General features: G+C 62.3%; 1 protein-coding gene across 7 annotated transcripts in view; it reads right to left on the bottom strand.

Moving 5' to 3' along the window:
- Positions 1 to 13,801, bottom strand: part of mgaa (MAX dimerization protein MGA a) — a 127,384-nt gene that overhangs the window by 48,904 nt on the left and 64,679 nt on the right. For all 7 annotated transcript variants that reach the window (XM_048537820.2, XM_048537822.2, XM_059649296.1 and 4 more), the window contains exon 11: positions 1,829 to 1,960. In XM_048537820.2, coding sequence (XP_048393777.2) covers positions 1,829 to 1,960 — 132 coding nt within the window. The remainder of the gene's footprint in view (positions 1 to 1,828; positions 1,961 to 13,801) is intronic.

Below are 13,801 nucleotides of genomic sequence, written 5' to 3'. Positions count from 1 at the left end.
GTTGCACTCCAAGGACTTGAGCACAAAGTCTTGTTACAGCGGAGTGAGTGCTGCACTTAGAGATGCCATGTTTTGGAAGAGACCATAAATCTCTCAAGTGGATGCAAGAGTCTCATGGTACTATTTCAAGCAGGGAACTCTTCCTGCCATCCTGGTTGATAATCATCACTCAACCTGTATCCAAAAACAGGCTGTTACCATCAATATCTCAGTGTCATTTGTGGGAGCTTACTGTGCTCAAATTGGTTCTCATTTCCTACATCAGTGCTTACATTTTAAATATATTTTATTGGCTGTGAAGCACTTTAGGATATCCTGAGATTGTGAAAGAGCACTTTGAGATATCCTAAGATGTGAATAAGTCAAATAACGCAAGGCTTAGCTTCTTTTAATCTCTTTAGTCTCCAAGTTCTACCCAGTCTGGATTCTTCTTCAGTATATGTTGTAAGGTCTCCCTTGCTTTATCTTTCCTTCAGCGTTATGCAAACCTTGATCACCTGTTCATTCCCCCTTTTTTAAAAAAATGTCTTCTATTCCGTCTGCATACCATTCATACACATCTCACGCTCTCTTTCCATGCATTTCTCGAAGTGCTTTACTTCTAATTTTTAGGACTTAAGGTGGGACTCAGGTGAAGCAAGAGAACACGTTTGGAATTTGGCTGAATGGGACTTGGATATTAATTCTTGGAGAAAGCTTGGCTAAGATTAGTCTCTTCCCGAGGTGGCTAACGAGTAGAAGGGAATGCCTGATCCAAGGCAAACAACTTACAGCTCTCTTCATCTGTCCTATTTATCAATGGCATACCCTAGCCCATGTTCGTTGCTAACCTAAACAGAGATCATCAGCATAAGAGGTGAGCATTTCCAAGGTCAGGTAGCGAGTTGTCATCATTTTGTACACACCACAGCAGCCAATCTAAGGTACCCGAGCATTAGGATGACTTGCTCATAAGTCAATGTGTACTGGGGAAGAAGAGTGGAAACCAGCCACCACTGCTCATGCTCATTGTCACTGGGATGCTTCTCTATTTGAACCACCCAGGAATCAGAAAGAAGAACGAGATTCAAGACATAGCAGATAGAAACATAGAACAATCGTATGTCTCAAAGCAGACAAAAAATGGACTGATTCAACTATTTTCACAGCAAATTAGAAGAAAACAAAATTTACTGATAAAGTTTTTTAAAAAATGAAATCCAGACTCACTGTAACACTAATCCTAACCACTAAACGGCAGAAAACATGTTGTAACAACCTGAATGGTCTGTCAAGGGTGCAGACATTCCAACATCATCCTCGCTCGCTTGTACTTGATCCAAATACTGTGACATTCCCTCATCTGAACCAACAATGAGGAGGTTTTCAATCAATATAGGGCCTGTCACAGATTCTGACATCCAAAAAGGTACATCCCAATCAATTATGTGAAGTGAACTGAGGTACAGCCACTCTTATTTTGTGGGAAACCAGGCAGCAGGTTTTCCCAAAGCAAGCTCGACAAAAAGGGACATCAATGACCACATCAGTTCTTACAATTCTAGTTGAGGAATAAATGTTGGCCATATTGCTGGTTGTCTTTACATAGTGCAACTTACATCCACCCAACAGGCAAATGGGATCTTGTTTGTAAATCTCATCCAAAAGTGCTCTTTCAGTTGTACAAGGGAATATCAACCTAAGGTGAACACTTCAATTCTTGGTTTGTGATTTGTACACAAAGAGAAATAAAGGGCCAGCTCTTCAGCATCTAATTTCTGGTTATTCCTTCACTTGAACTTAAAAATACCTGAATGATGCTACGACACAGTATAAGTTTGCAATTTACCTGTCCACAACTGTGTCCTGAACTGCAGGTACAGATTATCGACCTCTCGACTCGCTTGCGTTTGAAGGCACAAACACGTGCACAGGTCATCATACTTTCAAAATACCAATACACTGGACCTTTCTCATCAGCCTGGAGAAAGCATTAGAATAACAAAAAAGGCAGAAAGTTTACCCACACGACAACAAAACAAACTTTCTCGCCTATCAATATTTGAGCATTGCAAGGCTTTAAAGTAACATGCAAATCCCTGAATGACTGGAATACGATCTATATGCCAGATATATTTGAAGTAGAATTACAAAACGAAATTCAAGTGTTTGTTATTCAACATTTTCCTAGAATAAGTGTGCAATTTTTACCATTGAACAGAAATTCTCTTTTGGCCTTCAAAAGAATAACTAACAATGTAGGACAGATTGCTTCAAGAATGAAGAACTCTCAGAGCTAAATGGAACCTCTGCAAAGCATCTCACTCACCAGAGTGTTTACAGAGAGAACCCACTAAATCCTCTAATTGGGTGGCCAACACGGTTTCCAGGTCAAATGAATCGTGCGTGCGAAAGCGAGACAGCGGGCGCACGCTCGACAGAGAGGAGGGAGGGAGCGGAAGCGGGCGCGCGCACGACAGAGGGGGAGGGAGGGAGCGGGCGCGTGCACGACAGAGAGGGGGAGGGAGGGAGAGAGCGGGCGGGCGAGGGGAGGGGGAGGGAGGGAGCGTGCGGGCGGGCAGGTGCACGACAGAGATGGGGAGGGAGGGAGCGGGCAAGGGAGAGGGCAGGCGCACAACAGAGACACAGAGAGAGAGAGAGAGAGAGAGAGACAGAGACAGAGACAGACAGAGACAGAGACATAGAGAGAGACATAGAGAGAGAGAGACATAGAGAGAGAGAGATATAGAGAGAGAGAGATATAGAGAGAGAGAGATATAGAGAGAGAGAGATATAGAGAGAGAGAGATATAGAGAGAGAGATATAGAGAGAGAGATATAGAGAGAGAGATATAGCGCGAGAGAGCGCGAGAGAGCGCGAGAGAGCGCGAGAGAGCGCGAGAGAGCGCGAGAGAGCGAGAGAGAGCGAGAGAGAGCGAGAGAGAGCGAGAGAGAGCGAGAGAGAGCGAGAGAGAGCGAGAGAGAGCGAGAGAGAGCGAGAGAGAGCGAGAGAGAGCGCGAGAGAGCGCGAGAGAGCGCGAGAGAGCGAGAGAGAGCGAGAGAGAGCGAGAGAGAGCGAGAGAGAGCGAGAGAGAGCGCGAGAGAGCGCGAGAGAGCGAGAGAGCGCGCGAGAGAGCGAGAGAGCGCGCGAGAGAGCGAGAGAGCGCGCGAGAGAGCGAGAGAGCGCGCGAGAGAGCGAGAGAGCGCGCGAGAGAGCGCGCGAGAGAGCGCGCGAGAGAGCGCGCGAGAGAGCGCGCGAGAGAGCGCGCGAGAGAGCGCGCGAGAGAGCGCGCGAGAGAGCGCGCGAGAGAGCGAGAGAGCGCGCGAGAGAGCGAGAGAGCGCGCGAGAGAGCGAGAGAGCGCGCGAGAGAGCGAGAGAGCGAGAGAGCGCGCGAGAGAGCGAGAGAGCGAGAGAGCGCGCGAGAGAGCGAGAGAGCGCGCGAGAGAGCGAGAGAGCGCGCGAGAGAGCGAGAGAGCGCGCGAGAGAGCGAGAGAGAGCGAGAGAGCGCGCGAGAGCGAGAGAGCGCGCGAGAGCGAGAGAGCGCGCGAGAGCGAGAGAGCGCGAGAGCGCGCGAGAGCGCGCGAGAGCGAGAGAGCGCGAGAGAGCGCGAGAGAGCGCGAGAGAGCGAGAGAGAGCGAGAGAGAGCGAGAGAGAGCGAGAGAGCGCGAGAGAGCGCGAGAGCGCGAGAGCGCGCGAGAGCGAGAGAGCGAGAGAGCGAGAGAGCGCGCGAGAGCGAGAGAGCGAGCGAGAGCGAGAGAGCGAGAAAGCGAGAGAGCGCGCGAGAGCGAGAGAGCGAGAAAGCGAGAGAGCGCGCGAGAGCGAGAGAGCGAGAGAGCGAGAGAGCGAGAGAGCGAGAGAGCGAGAGAGCGCGCGAGAGCGAGAGAGCGCGCGAGAGCGCGAGAGAGCGAGAGAGCGAGAGAGCGCGAGAGCGCGAGAGAGCGCGAGAGCGCGAGAGAGCGAGAGAGCGCGAGAGAGCGAGAGAGCGAGAGAGCGAGAGAGCGCGCGAGAGCGAGAGAGCGCGCGAGAGCGCGAGAGAGCGCGCGAGAGCGAGAGAGCGCGAGAGAGCGCGAGAGAGCGCGAGAGAGCGCGCGAGAGCGCGCGAGAGCACGAGAGAGCGCGCGAGAGCGCGAGAGAGCGCGCGAGAGCGCGCGAGAGCGAGAGAGCGCGCGAGAGCGAGAGAGCGAGAGAGAGCGAGAGAGCGAGAGAGCGAGAGAGCGCGAGAGCGCGAGAGCGCGAGAGAGCGCGAGAGCGAGAGAGCGCGAGAGCGAGAGCGAGAGAGCGCGAGAGCGAGAGAGCGAGAGAGAGCGAGAGAGCGCGAGAGAGCGCGAGAGAGCGCGAGAGAGCGCGAGAGAGCGAGAGAGAGCGAGAGAGAGCGAGAGAGAGCGAGAGAGAGCGAGAGAGAGCGCGAGAGAGCGCGAGAGAGCGAGAGAGCGCGCGAGAGAGCGAGAGAGCGCGCGAGAGAGCGAGAGAGCGCGCGAGAGAGCGAGAGAGCGCGCGAGAGCGCGAGAGAGCGCGAGAGAGCGCGAGAGAGCGAGAGAGAGCGAGAGAGAGCGAGAGAGCGCGCGAGAGAGCGAGAGAGCGCGCGAGAGAGCGAGAGAGCGCGCGAGAGAGCGAGAGAGCGCGCGAGAGAGCGAGAGAGCGCGCGAGAGAGCGAGAGAGCGCGCGAGAGAGCGAGAGAGAGCGAGAGAGCGAGAGAGCGCGCGAGAGCGAGAGAGCGCGCGAGAGCGAGAGAGCGCGAGAGCGAGAGAGCGAGAGAGCGAGAGAGCGAGAGAGCGAGAGAGCGCGCGAGAGCGCGAGAGAGCGAGAGAGCGCGAGAGCGCGAGAGAGCGCGAGAGCGCGAGAGAGCGAGAGAGCGAGAGAGCGAGAGCGCGAGAGCGAGAGAGCGCGCGAGAGCGAGAGAGCGCGAGAGAGCGCGAGAGAGCGCGAGAGAGCGCGAGAGAGCGCGAGAGAGCGCGCGAGAGCGCGAGAGAGCGCGCGAGAGCGCGCGAGAGCGAGAGAGCGCGCGAGAGCGAGAGAGCGAGAGAGAGCGAGAGAGCGAGAGAGCGAGAGAGCGCGAGAGAGCGCGAGAGCGAGAGAGCGCGAGAGCGAGAGCGAGAGAGCGCGAGAGCGAGAGAGCGAGAGAGAGCGCGAGAGAGCGAGAGAGAGCGCGAGAGAGCGCGAGAGAGCGCGAGAGAGCGCGAGAGAGCGCGAGAGAGCGCGAGAGAGCGCGAGAGAGCGAGAGAGAGCGAGAGAGAGCGCGAGAGAGCGAGAGAGCGCGCGAGAGAGCGAGAGAGCGCGCGAGAGAGCGAGAGAGCGCGCGAGAGAGCGAGAGAGCGCGCGAGAGAGCGAGAGAGCGCGCGAGAGAGCGAGAGAGCGCGCGAGAGAGCGAGAGAGCGCGCGAGAGAGCGAGAGAGCGCGCGAGAGAGCGAGAGAGCGCGCGAGAGAGCGAGAGAGAGCGAGAGAGCGCGCGAGAGCGAGAGAGCGCGCGAGAGCGAGAGAGCGCGAGAGCGCGCGAGAGCGAGAGAGCGCGAGAGCGCGCGAGAGCGCGCGAGAGCGAGAGAGCGCGAGAGAGCGCGAGAGAGCGCGAGAGAGCGCGAGAGAGCGCGAGAGAGCGCGAGAGAGCGAGAGAGCGCGAGAGCGAGAGAGCGAGAGAGCGCGCGAGAGCGAGAGAGCGAGAGAGCGAGCGAGAGCGAGAGAGCGAGAAAGCGAGAGAGCGCGCGAGAGCGAGAGAGCGAGGAAGCGAGAGAGCGCGCGAGAGCGAGAGAGCGAGGAAGCGAGAGAGCGCGCGAGAGCGAGAGAGCGAGAGAGCGAGAGAGCGAGAGAGCGAGAGAGCGCGCGAGAGCGAGCGAGAGCGCGAGAGAGCGAGAGAGCGCGAGAGCGCGAGAGAGCGCGAGAGCGCGAGAGAGCGAGAGAGCGAGAGAGCGAGAGAGCGAGAGAGCGAGAGAGCGAGAGAGCGAGAGCGCGAGAGAGCGAGAGAGCGAGAGCGCGAGAGCGAGAGAGCGCGCGAGAGCGAGAGAGCGCGAGAGCGCGCGAGAGCGCGCGAGAGCGAGAGAGCGCGAGAGAGCGCGAGAGAGCGCGAGAGAGCGAGAGAGCGCGAGAGCGAGAGAGCGAGAGAGCGCGCGAGAGCGAGAGAGCGAGAGAGCGAGCGAGAGCGAGAGAGCGAGAGCGAGAGAGCGAGAGCGAGAGAGCGAGAAAGCGAGAGAGCGCGCGAGAGCGAGAGAGCGAGGAAGCGAGAGAGCGCGCGAGAGCGAGAGAGCGAGAGAGCGAGAGAGCGAGAGAGCGAGAGAGCGCGCGAGAGCGAGAGAGCGCGCGAGAGCGCGAGAGAGCGCGAGAGCGCGAGAGAGCGCGAGAGCGCGAGAGAGCGCGAGAGCGCGAGAGAGCGAGAGAGCGAGAGAGCGAGAGAGCGAGAGAGCGAGAGAGCGAGAGCGCGAGAGAGCGAGAGAGCGAGAGCGCGAGAGCGAGAGAGCGCGCGAGAGCGAGAGAGCGCGAGAGAGCGCGAGAGCGAGAGAGCGCGAGAGCGAGAGAGCGAGAGAGAGCGAGAGAGCGCGAGAGCGAGAGAGCGAGAGAGCGAGAGAGCGCGAGAGCGAGAGAGCGAGAGAGCGAGAGAGCGAGAGAGAGCGAGAGAGAGCGAGAGAGAGCGAGAGAGCGCGAGAGAGCGCGCGAGAGAGCGAGAGAGCGCGCGAGAGCGAGAGAGCGCGCGAGAGCGAGAGAGCGCGCGAGAGCGAGAGAGCGAGAGAGAGCGAGAGAGCGCGAGAGAGCGCGAGAGAGCGCGAGAGAGCGCGAGAGAGCGCGAGAGAGCGCGAGAGAGAGCGAGAGAGCGCGAGAGAGAGCGAGAGAGCGAGAGAGCGAGAGAGCGCGAGAGAGCGAGAGAGCGAGAGAGCGAGAGAGCGCGAGAGAGCGCGAGAGAGCGCGAGAGAGCGCGAGAGAGCGCGAGAGAGAGCGCGAGAGAGAGCGCGAGAGAGAGCGCGAGAGAGAGTGAGAGCGAGAGAGCGAGAGCGAGAGAGCGCGAGAGCGCGAGAGCGCGAGAGCGAGAGAGAGCGAGAGAGCGCGAGAGAGCGCGAGAGAGCGCGAGAGAGCGCGAGAGAGCGCGCGAGAGCGAGAGAGAGCGCGAGAGAGCGCGAGAGAGAGCGCGAGAGAGAGCGAGAGAGAGCGCGAGAGAGCGCGAGAGAGAGCGCGAGAGAGAGCGCGAGAGAGAGCGCGAGAGAGCGCGAGAGAGCGCGAGAGAGCGCGAGAGAGCGCGAGAGAGCGCGAGAGAGAGCGCGAGAGAGAGCGCGAGAGAGCGCGAGAGAGCGCGAGAGAGCGCGAGAGAGCGCGAGAGAGCGCGAGAGAGCGCGAGAGAGCGCGAGAGAGCGAGAGCGCGCGAGAGCGAGAGAGCGCGCGAGAGCGAGAGAGCGAGAGAGCGAGAGAGAGCGAGAGAGCGCGAGAGAGCGCGAGAGAGCGCGAGAGCGCGAGAGAGCGCGAGAGAGCGCGAGAGAGCGCGAGAGAGCGCGAGAGAGCGCGAGAGAGCGCGAGAGCGAGAGAGCGAGAGAGCGCGAGAGCGAGAGAGCGAGAGAGAGCGAGAGAGAGCGAGAGAGAGCGAGAGCGAGAGAGAGCGAGAGAGCGAGAGAGCGAGAGCGAGAGAGCGCGAGAGCGAGAGAGCGCGAGAGCGAGAGAGCGAGAGAGCGAGAGAGAGCGAGAGAGAGCGAGAGAGAGCGAGAGAGCGCGAGAGAGCGCGCGAGAGCGAGAGAGAGCGCGAGAGAGCGCGAGAGAGCGCGAGAGCGAGAGAGCGCGAGAGAGCGCGAGAGCGAGAGAGCGCGAGAGCGAGAGAGCGAGAGAGCGAGAGAGAGCGCGAGAGCGCGAGAGCGAGAGAGCGCGAGAGCGAGAGAGAGCGAGAGAGAGCGAGAGAGAGCGAGAGAGAGAGCGAGAGAGAGCGAGAGAGAGCGAGAGAGAGCGAGAGAGAGCGAGAGAGAGCGAGAGAGCGCGAGAGAGCGCGAGAGAGCGCGCGAGAGCGAGAGCGCGCGAGAGCGCGAGAGCGAGAGAGCGAGAGAGCGCTAGAGCGAGAGAGCGAGAGAGCGAGAGAGCGCTAGAGCGAGAGAGCGAGAGAGCGAGAGCGCGAGAGCGCGAGAGCGCGAGAGCGCGAGAGAGCGAGAGAGCGAGAGAGCGCGAGAGCGCGAGAGCGCGAGAGAGCGAGAGAGCGAGAGAGCGAGAGAGCGAGAGAGCGAGAGAGAGAGCGAGAGAGCGAGAGAGCGAGAGAGCGAGAGCGAGAGAGCGCGAGAGCGCGAGAGCGCGAGAGCGAGAGCGAGAGAGCGAGAGAGCGAGAGAGCGCGAGAGAGCGAGAGAGCGCGAGAGCGAGAGAGCGAGAGAGCGCGAGAGAGCGCGAGAGAGCGCGAGAGAGAGCGAGAGAGAGAGCGAGAGAGAGCGAGAGCGCGCGAGAGAGCGAGAGAGCGCGCGAGAGCGAGAGAGCGAGAGCGCGAGAGCGCGAGAGCGCGAGAGCGCGAGAGAGCGAGAGCGCGAGAGCGCGAGAGAGCGAGAGAGCGAGAGCGAGAGCGCGAGAGAGCGAGAGAGCGAGAGAGCGAGAGCGCGAGAGAGCGAGAGCGCGAGAGAGCGAGAGCGCGAGAGCGCGAGAGAGCGAGAGCGCGAGAGAGCGAGAGCGCGAGAGAGCGCGAGAGCGCGAGAGCGAGAGAGCGAGAGAGAGCGCGAGAGCGCGAGAGAGCGCGAGAGAGCGCGCGAGAGCGCGCGAGAGCGAGAGAGCGCGCGAGAGCGAGAGAGCGCGCGAGAGCGAGAGAGAGCGAGAGAGCGAGAGAGCGCGAGAGAGCGCGAGAGAGCGCGAGAGAGCGCGAGAGAGCGCGAGAGAGCGCGAGAGAGAGCGAGAGAGAGCGAGAGAGAGCGAGAGAGAGCGAGAGAGAGCGCGAGAGAGCGCGAGAGAGAGCGCGAGAGAGAGCGAGAGAGAGAGCGAGAGAGAGCGAGAGAGAGAGAGCGCGCGAGAGAGCGAGAGAGCGCGCGAGAGCGAGAGAGCGCGCGAGAGCGAGAGAGAGCGAGAGCGAGAGAGAGCGAGAGAGCGAGAGAGAGCGAGAGAGCGCGAGAGAGCGCGAGAGAGCGCGAGAGAGCGCGAGAGAGCGCGAGAGAGAGCGAGAGAGAGCGAGAGAGAGCGAGAGAGAGCGAGAGAGAGCGAGAGAGAGCGAGAGAGAGCGCGAGAGAGCGCGAGAGAGAGCGAGAGAGAGAGCGAGAGAGAGAGCGAGAGAGAGAGCGAGAGAGAGAGCGAGAGAGAGAGCGAGAGAGAGAGCGAGAGAGAGAGCGAGAGAGAGAGCGAGAGCGCGCGAGAGAGCGAGAGAGCGCGCGAGAGAGCGCGCGAGAGCGAGAGAGCGAGAGCGCGAGAGCGCGAGAGAGCGAGAGAGCGAGAGAGCGAGAGCGCGAGAGCGCGAGAGCGCGAGAGCGCGAGAGAGCGAGAGAGCGAGAGAGCGAGAGAGCGAGAGAGCGAGAGCGCGAGAGCGCGAGAGCGCGAGAGAGCGAGAGAGCGAGAGAGCGAGAGAGCGAGAGCGCGAGAGAGCGAGAGAGCGAGAGAGCGAGAGAGCGAGAGAGCGCGCGAGAGCGCGAGAGAGCGCGAGAGAGCGAGAGAGAGCGAGAGAGCGCGCGAGAGCGAGAGAGCGCGCGAGAGCGAGAGAGCGCGCGAGAGCGAGAGAGAGCGAGAGAGCGAGAGAGAGCGAGAGAGAGCGAGAGAGCGCGAGAGAGCGCGAGAGAGAGCGAGAGAGAGCGAGAGAGAGCGAGAGAGAGCGAGAGAGAGCGAGAGAGAGCGAGAGAGAGCGAGAGAGAGCGCGCGAGAGAGCGCGCGAGAGCGAGAGAGCGAGAGAGCGAGAGCGCGAGAGAGCGAGAGAGAGCGAGAGAGCGCGCGAGAGCGAGAGAGCGCGCGAGAGCGAGAGAGCGCGCGAGAGCGAGAGAGAGCGAGAGAGCGAGAGAGAGCGAGAGAGAGCGAGAGAGCGCGAGAGAGCGCGAGAGAGAGCGAGAGAGAGCGAGAGAGAGCGAGAGAGAGCGAGAGAGAGCGAGAGAGAGCGAGAGAGAGCGAGAGAGAGCGCGCGAGAGAGCGCGCGAGAGCGAGAGAGCGAGAGAGCGAGAGCGCGAGAGAGCGAGAGAGCGAGAGAGCGAGAGAGCGAGAGCGCGAGAGCGCGAGAGCGCGAGAGAGCGAGAGAGCGAGAGAGCGAGAGAGCGAGAGAGCGAGAGAGCGCGAGAGCGCGAGAGAGCGCGAGAGAGCGAGAGAGAGCGAGAGAGCGCGCGAGAGCGAGAGAGCGCGCGAGAGCGAGAGAGCGCGCGAGAGCGAGAGAGCGCGCGAGAGCGAGAGAGCGCGCGAGAGCGAGAGAGAGCGAGAGAGAGCGAGAGCGAGAGAGAGCGAGAGAGAGCGAGAGAGCGAGAGAGAGCGAGAGAGAGCGAGAGAGCGCGAGAGAGCGCGAGAGAGCGCGAGAGAGCGCGAGAGAGCGCGAGAGAGCGCGAGAGAGCGCGAGAGAGCGCGAGAGAGAGCGAGAGAGAGCGAGAGAGAGCGAGAGAGAGAGCGAGAGAGAGAGCGAGAGAGAGAGCGAGAGAGAGCGAGAGAGAGAGAGCGCGCGAGAGAGCGAGAGAGCGCGCGAGAGCGAGAGAGCGCGCGAGAGCGAGAGAGCGCGCGAGAGCGAGAGAGAGCGAGAGAGCGAGAGAGAGCGAGAGAGCGAGAGAGCGCGAGAGAGCGAGAGAGCGCGAGAGAGCGCGAGAGAGCGCGAGAGAGAGCGAGAGAGAGCGAGAGAGAGCGAGAGAGAGCGAGAGAGAGCGAGAGAGAGAGCGAGAGAGAGAGCGAGAGAGAGAGCGAGAGAGAGAGCGAGAGAGAGCGAGAGAGAGAGAGCGCGCGAGAGAGCGAGAGAGCGCGCGAGAGCGCGAGAGCGCGAGAGCGCGAGAGCGCGAGAGAGCGAGAGAGCGAGAGAGCGAGAGAGCGAGAGAGCGAGAGAGCGAGAAGGAGCGCGAGAGCGAGAGAGAGCGCGAGAGCGAGAGAGCGAGAGAGCGAGAGAGAGCGAGAGAGCGCGAGAGAGCGAGAGAGCGCGCGAGAGCGAGAGAGCGCGCGAGAGCGAGAGAGCGCGCCAGAGCGAGAGAGCGCGCCAGAGCGAGAGAGCGCGCGAGAGCGAGAGAGCGCGCCAGAGCGAGAGAGAGCGAGAGAGCGAGAGAGAGCGCGAGAGAGCGAGAGAGAGCGCGAGAGAGCGCGAGAGAGAGCGAGAGAGAGCGAGAGAGAGCGAGAGAGAGCGAGAGAGAGCGAGAGAGAGCGCGAGAGAGAGCGAGAGAGAGAGCGAGAGAGAGAGCGAGAGAGAGAGCGAGAGAGAGCGAGAGAGAGAGCGAGAGAGAGAGCGAGAGAGAGAGCGAGAGAGAGAGCGAGAGAGAGAGCGAGAGAGAGAGAGCGCGCGAGAGCGAGAGCGCGAGAGAGCGCGAGAGCGCGAGAGCGCGAGAGAGCGCGAGAGAGAGCGAGAGAGAGCGCGAGAGAGCGCGAGAGAGCGCGAGAGAGCGCGAGAGAGCGCGAGAGAGAGCGAGAGAGAGCGAGAGAGAGCGAGAGAGAGCGAGAGAGAGCGAGAGAGCGAGAGAGAGAGCGAGAGAGAGCGAGAGAGAGCGAGAGAGAGCGAGAGAGAGCGCGCGAGAGCGCGCGAGAGCGCGAGAGAGCGAGAGCGCGAGAGAGCGAGAGAGAGAGCGAGAGAGAGAGCGAGAGAGAGAGCGCGAGAGAGAGCGAGAGAGAGCGAGAGAGAGCGAGAGAGAGAGAGAGCGCGCGAGAGCGAGAGAGCGCGCGAGAGCGAGAGAGCGCGCGAGAGCGAGAGAGCGCGCGAGAGCGAGAGAGCGCGCGAGAGCGAGAGAGCGCGCGAGAGCGAGAGAGCGCGCGAGAGAGCGAGAGAGCGAGAGAGCGAGAGAGCGCGCGAGAGAGCGAGAGAGCGCGCGAGAGAGCGAGAGAGCGCGCGAGAGAGCGAGAGAGAGCGAGAGAGCGCGCGAGAGCGAGAGAGCGCGCGAGAGCGAGAGAGCGCGCGAGAGCGAGAGAGCGCGAGAGCGCGCGAGAGCGCGCGAGAGCGCGCGAGAGCGAGAGAGCGCGAGAGAGCGCGAGAGAGCGCGAGAGAGCGCGAGAGAGCGCGAGAGAGCGAGAGAGAGCGCGAGAGAGCGAGAGAGAGCGAGAGAGAGCGAGCGAGAAAGCGAGAGAGCGCGCGAGAGCGAGAGAGCGAGAGAGCGAGAGAGCGAGAGAGCGAGAGAGCGAGAGAGCGAGAGAGCGAGAGAGCGCGCGAGAGCGAGAGAGCGCGCGAGAGCGAGAGAGCGCGCGAGAGCGAGAGAGCGCGCGAGAGCGAGAGAGCGCGCGAGAGCGCGAGAGAGCGAGAGAGCGCGAGAGCGCGAGAGAGCGAGAGAGCGAGAGAGCGCGAGAGAGCGAGAGAGCGAGAGAGCGAGAGCGCGAGAGCGCGAGAGCGAGAGAGCGCGAGAGAGCGAGAGAGCGCGCGAGAGCGAGAGAGCGCGCGAGAGCGAGAGAGCGCGCGAGAGCGAGAGAGAGCGCGCGAGAGCGAGAGAGCGCGAGAGAGCGCGAGAGAGCGCGAGAGAGCGCGCGAGAGCGAGAGAGCGCGCGAGAGCGAGAGAGCGCGCGAGAGCGAGAGAGAGCGCGAGAGAGCGCGAGAGAGCGCGAGAGCGCGCGAGAGCGAGAGAGCGAGAGAGCGCGCGAGAGAGCGCGAGAGCGCGAGAGAGCGCGAGAGAGCGCGCGAGAGAGCGCGAGAGCGAGAGGAGAGCGAGAGAGCGCGCGAGAGAGCGCGCGAGAGCGAGAGAGCGAGAGAGAGCGCGAGAGAGCGCGAGAGACGAGAGAGCGCGAGAGAGCGCGAGAGAGAGCGCGAGAGAGAGCGCGAGAGAGAGCGCGAGAGAGCGAGAGAGAGCGAGAGAGAGCGAGAGAGCGAGAGAGAGCGAGAGAGAGCGAGAGAGAGCGCGAGAGAGAGAGCGAGAGAGAGCGAGAGAGAGAGCGAGAGAGAGCGAGCGCGCGAGAGAGCGCGAGAGAGCGAGAGAGCGAGAGAGCGAGAGAGCGAGAGAGCGAGAGAGCGAGAGAGCGAGAAGGAGCGCGAGAGCGCGAGAGCGAGAGAGCGAGAGAGCGAGAGAGAGCGAGAGAGCGCGAGAGAGCGAGAGAGCGCGCGCGAGAGCGAGAGAGCGCGCCAGAGCGAGAGAGCGCGCCAGAGCGAGAGAGCGCGCCAGAGCGAGAGAGCGCGCCAGAGCGAGAGAGAGCGAGAGAGCGAGAGAGAGCGAGAGAGCGAGAGAGAGCGCGAGAGAGCGAGAGAGAGCGCGAGAGAGCGCGAGAGAGAGCGAGAGAGCGAGAGAGAGCGAGAGAGAGCGAGAGAGAGCGAGAGAGAGCGAGAGAGGGCGAGAGAGAGGAGCGAGAGAGAGCGAGAGAGAGCGCGAGAGAGGGCGAGAGAGGGCGAGAGAGGGCGAGAGAGAGCGCGAGAGAGCGCGAGAGAGAGCGAGAGAGAGCGAGAGAGAGAGCGAGAGAGAGAGCGAGAGAGAGAGCGAGAGAGAGCGAGAGAGAGCGAGAGAGAGAGAGCGCGCGAGAGAGCGAGAGAGCGCGCGAGAGCGAGAGCGCGAGAGAGCGCGAGAGCGCGAGAGCGCGAGAGAGCGCGAGAGAGAGCGAGAGAGAGCGAGAGAGAGCGCGAGAGAGAGCGAGAGAGAGCGAGAGAGAGCGAGAGAGAGCGCGAGAGAGAGCGAGAGAGAGCGAGAGAGAGCGCGAGAGAGAGCGAGAGAGAGCGAGAGAGAGCGAGAGAGAGCGAGAGAGAGAGAGCGCGCGAGAGAGCGAGAGAGCGCGCGAGAGCGAGAGCGCGAGAGAGCGCGAGAGCGCGAGAGCGCGAGAGAGCGCGAGAGAGAG

Source organism: Stegostoma tigrinum, chromosome 10, assembly GCF_030684315.1.
Source record: "Stegostoma tigrinum isolate sSteTig4 chromosome 10, sSteTig4.hap1, whole genome shotgun sequence".
In the NCBI taxonomy this organism is placed as follows: Eukaryota; Metazoa; Chordata; class Chondrichthyes; order Orectolobiformes; family Stegostomatidae; genus Stegostoma; species Stegostoma tigrinum.
This window is presented reverse-complemented; position numbering and strand designations above follow the sequence as displayed.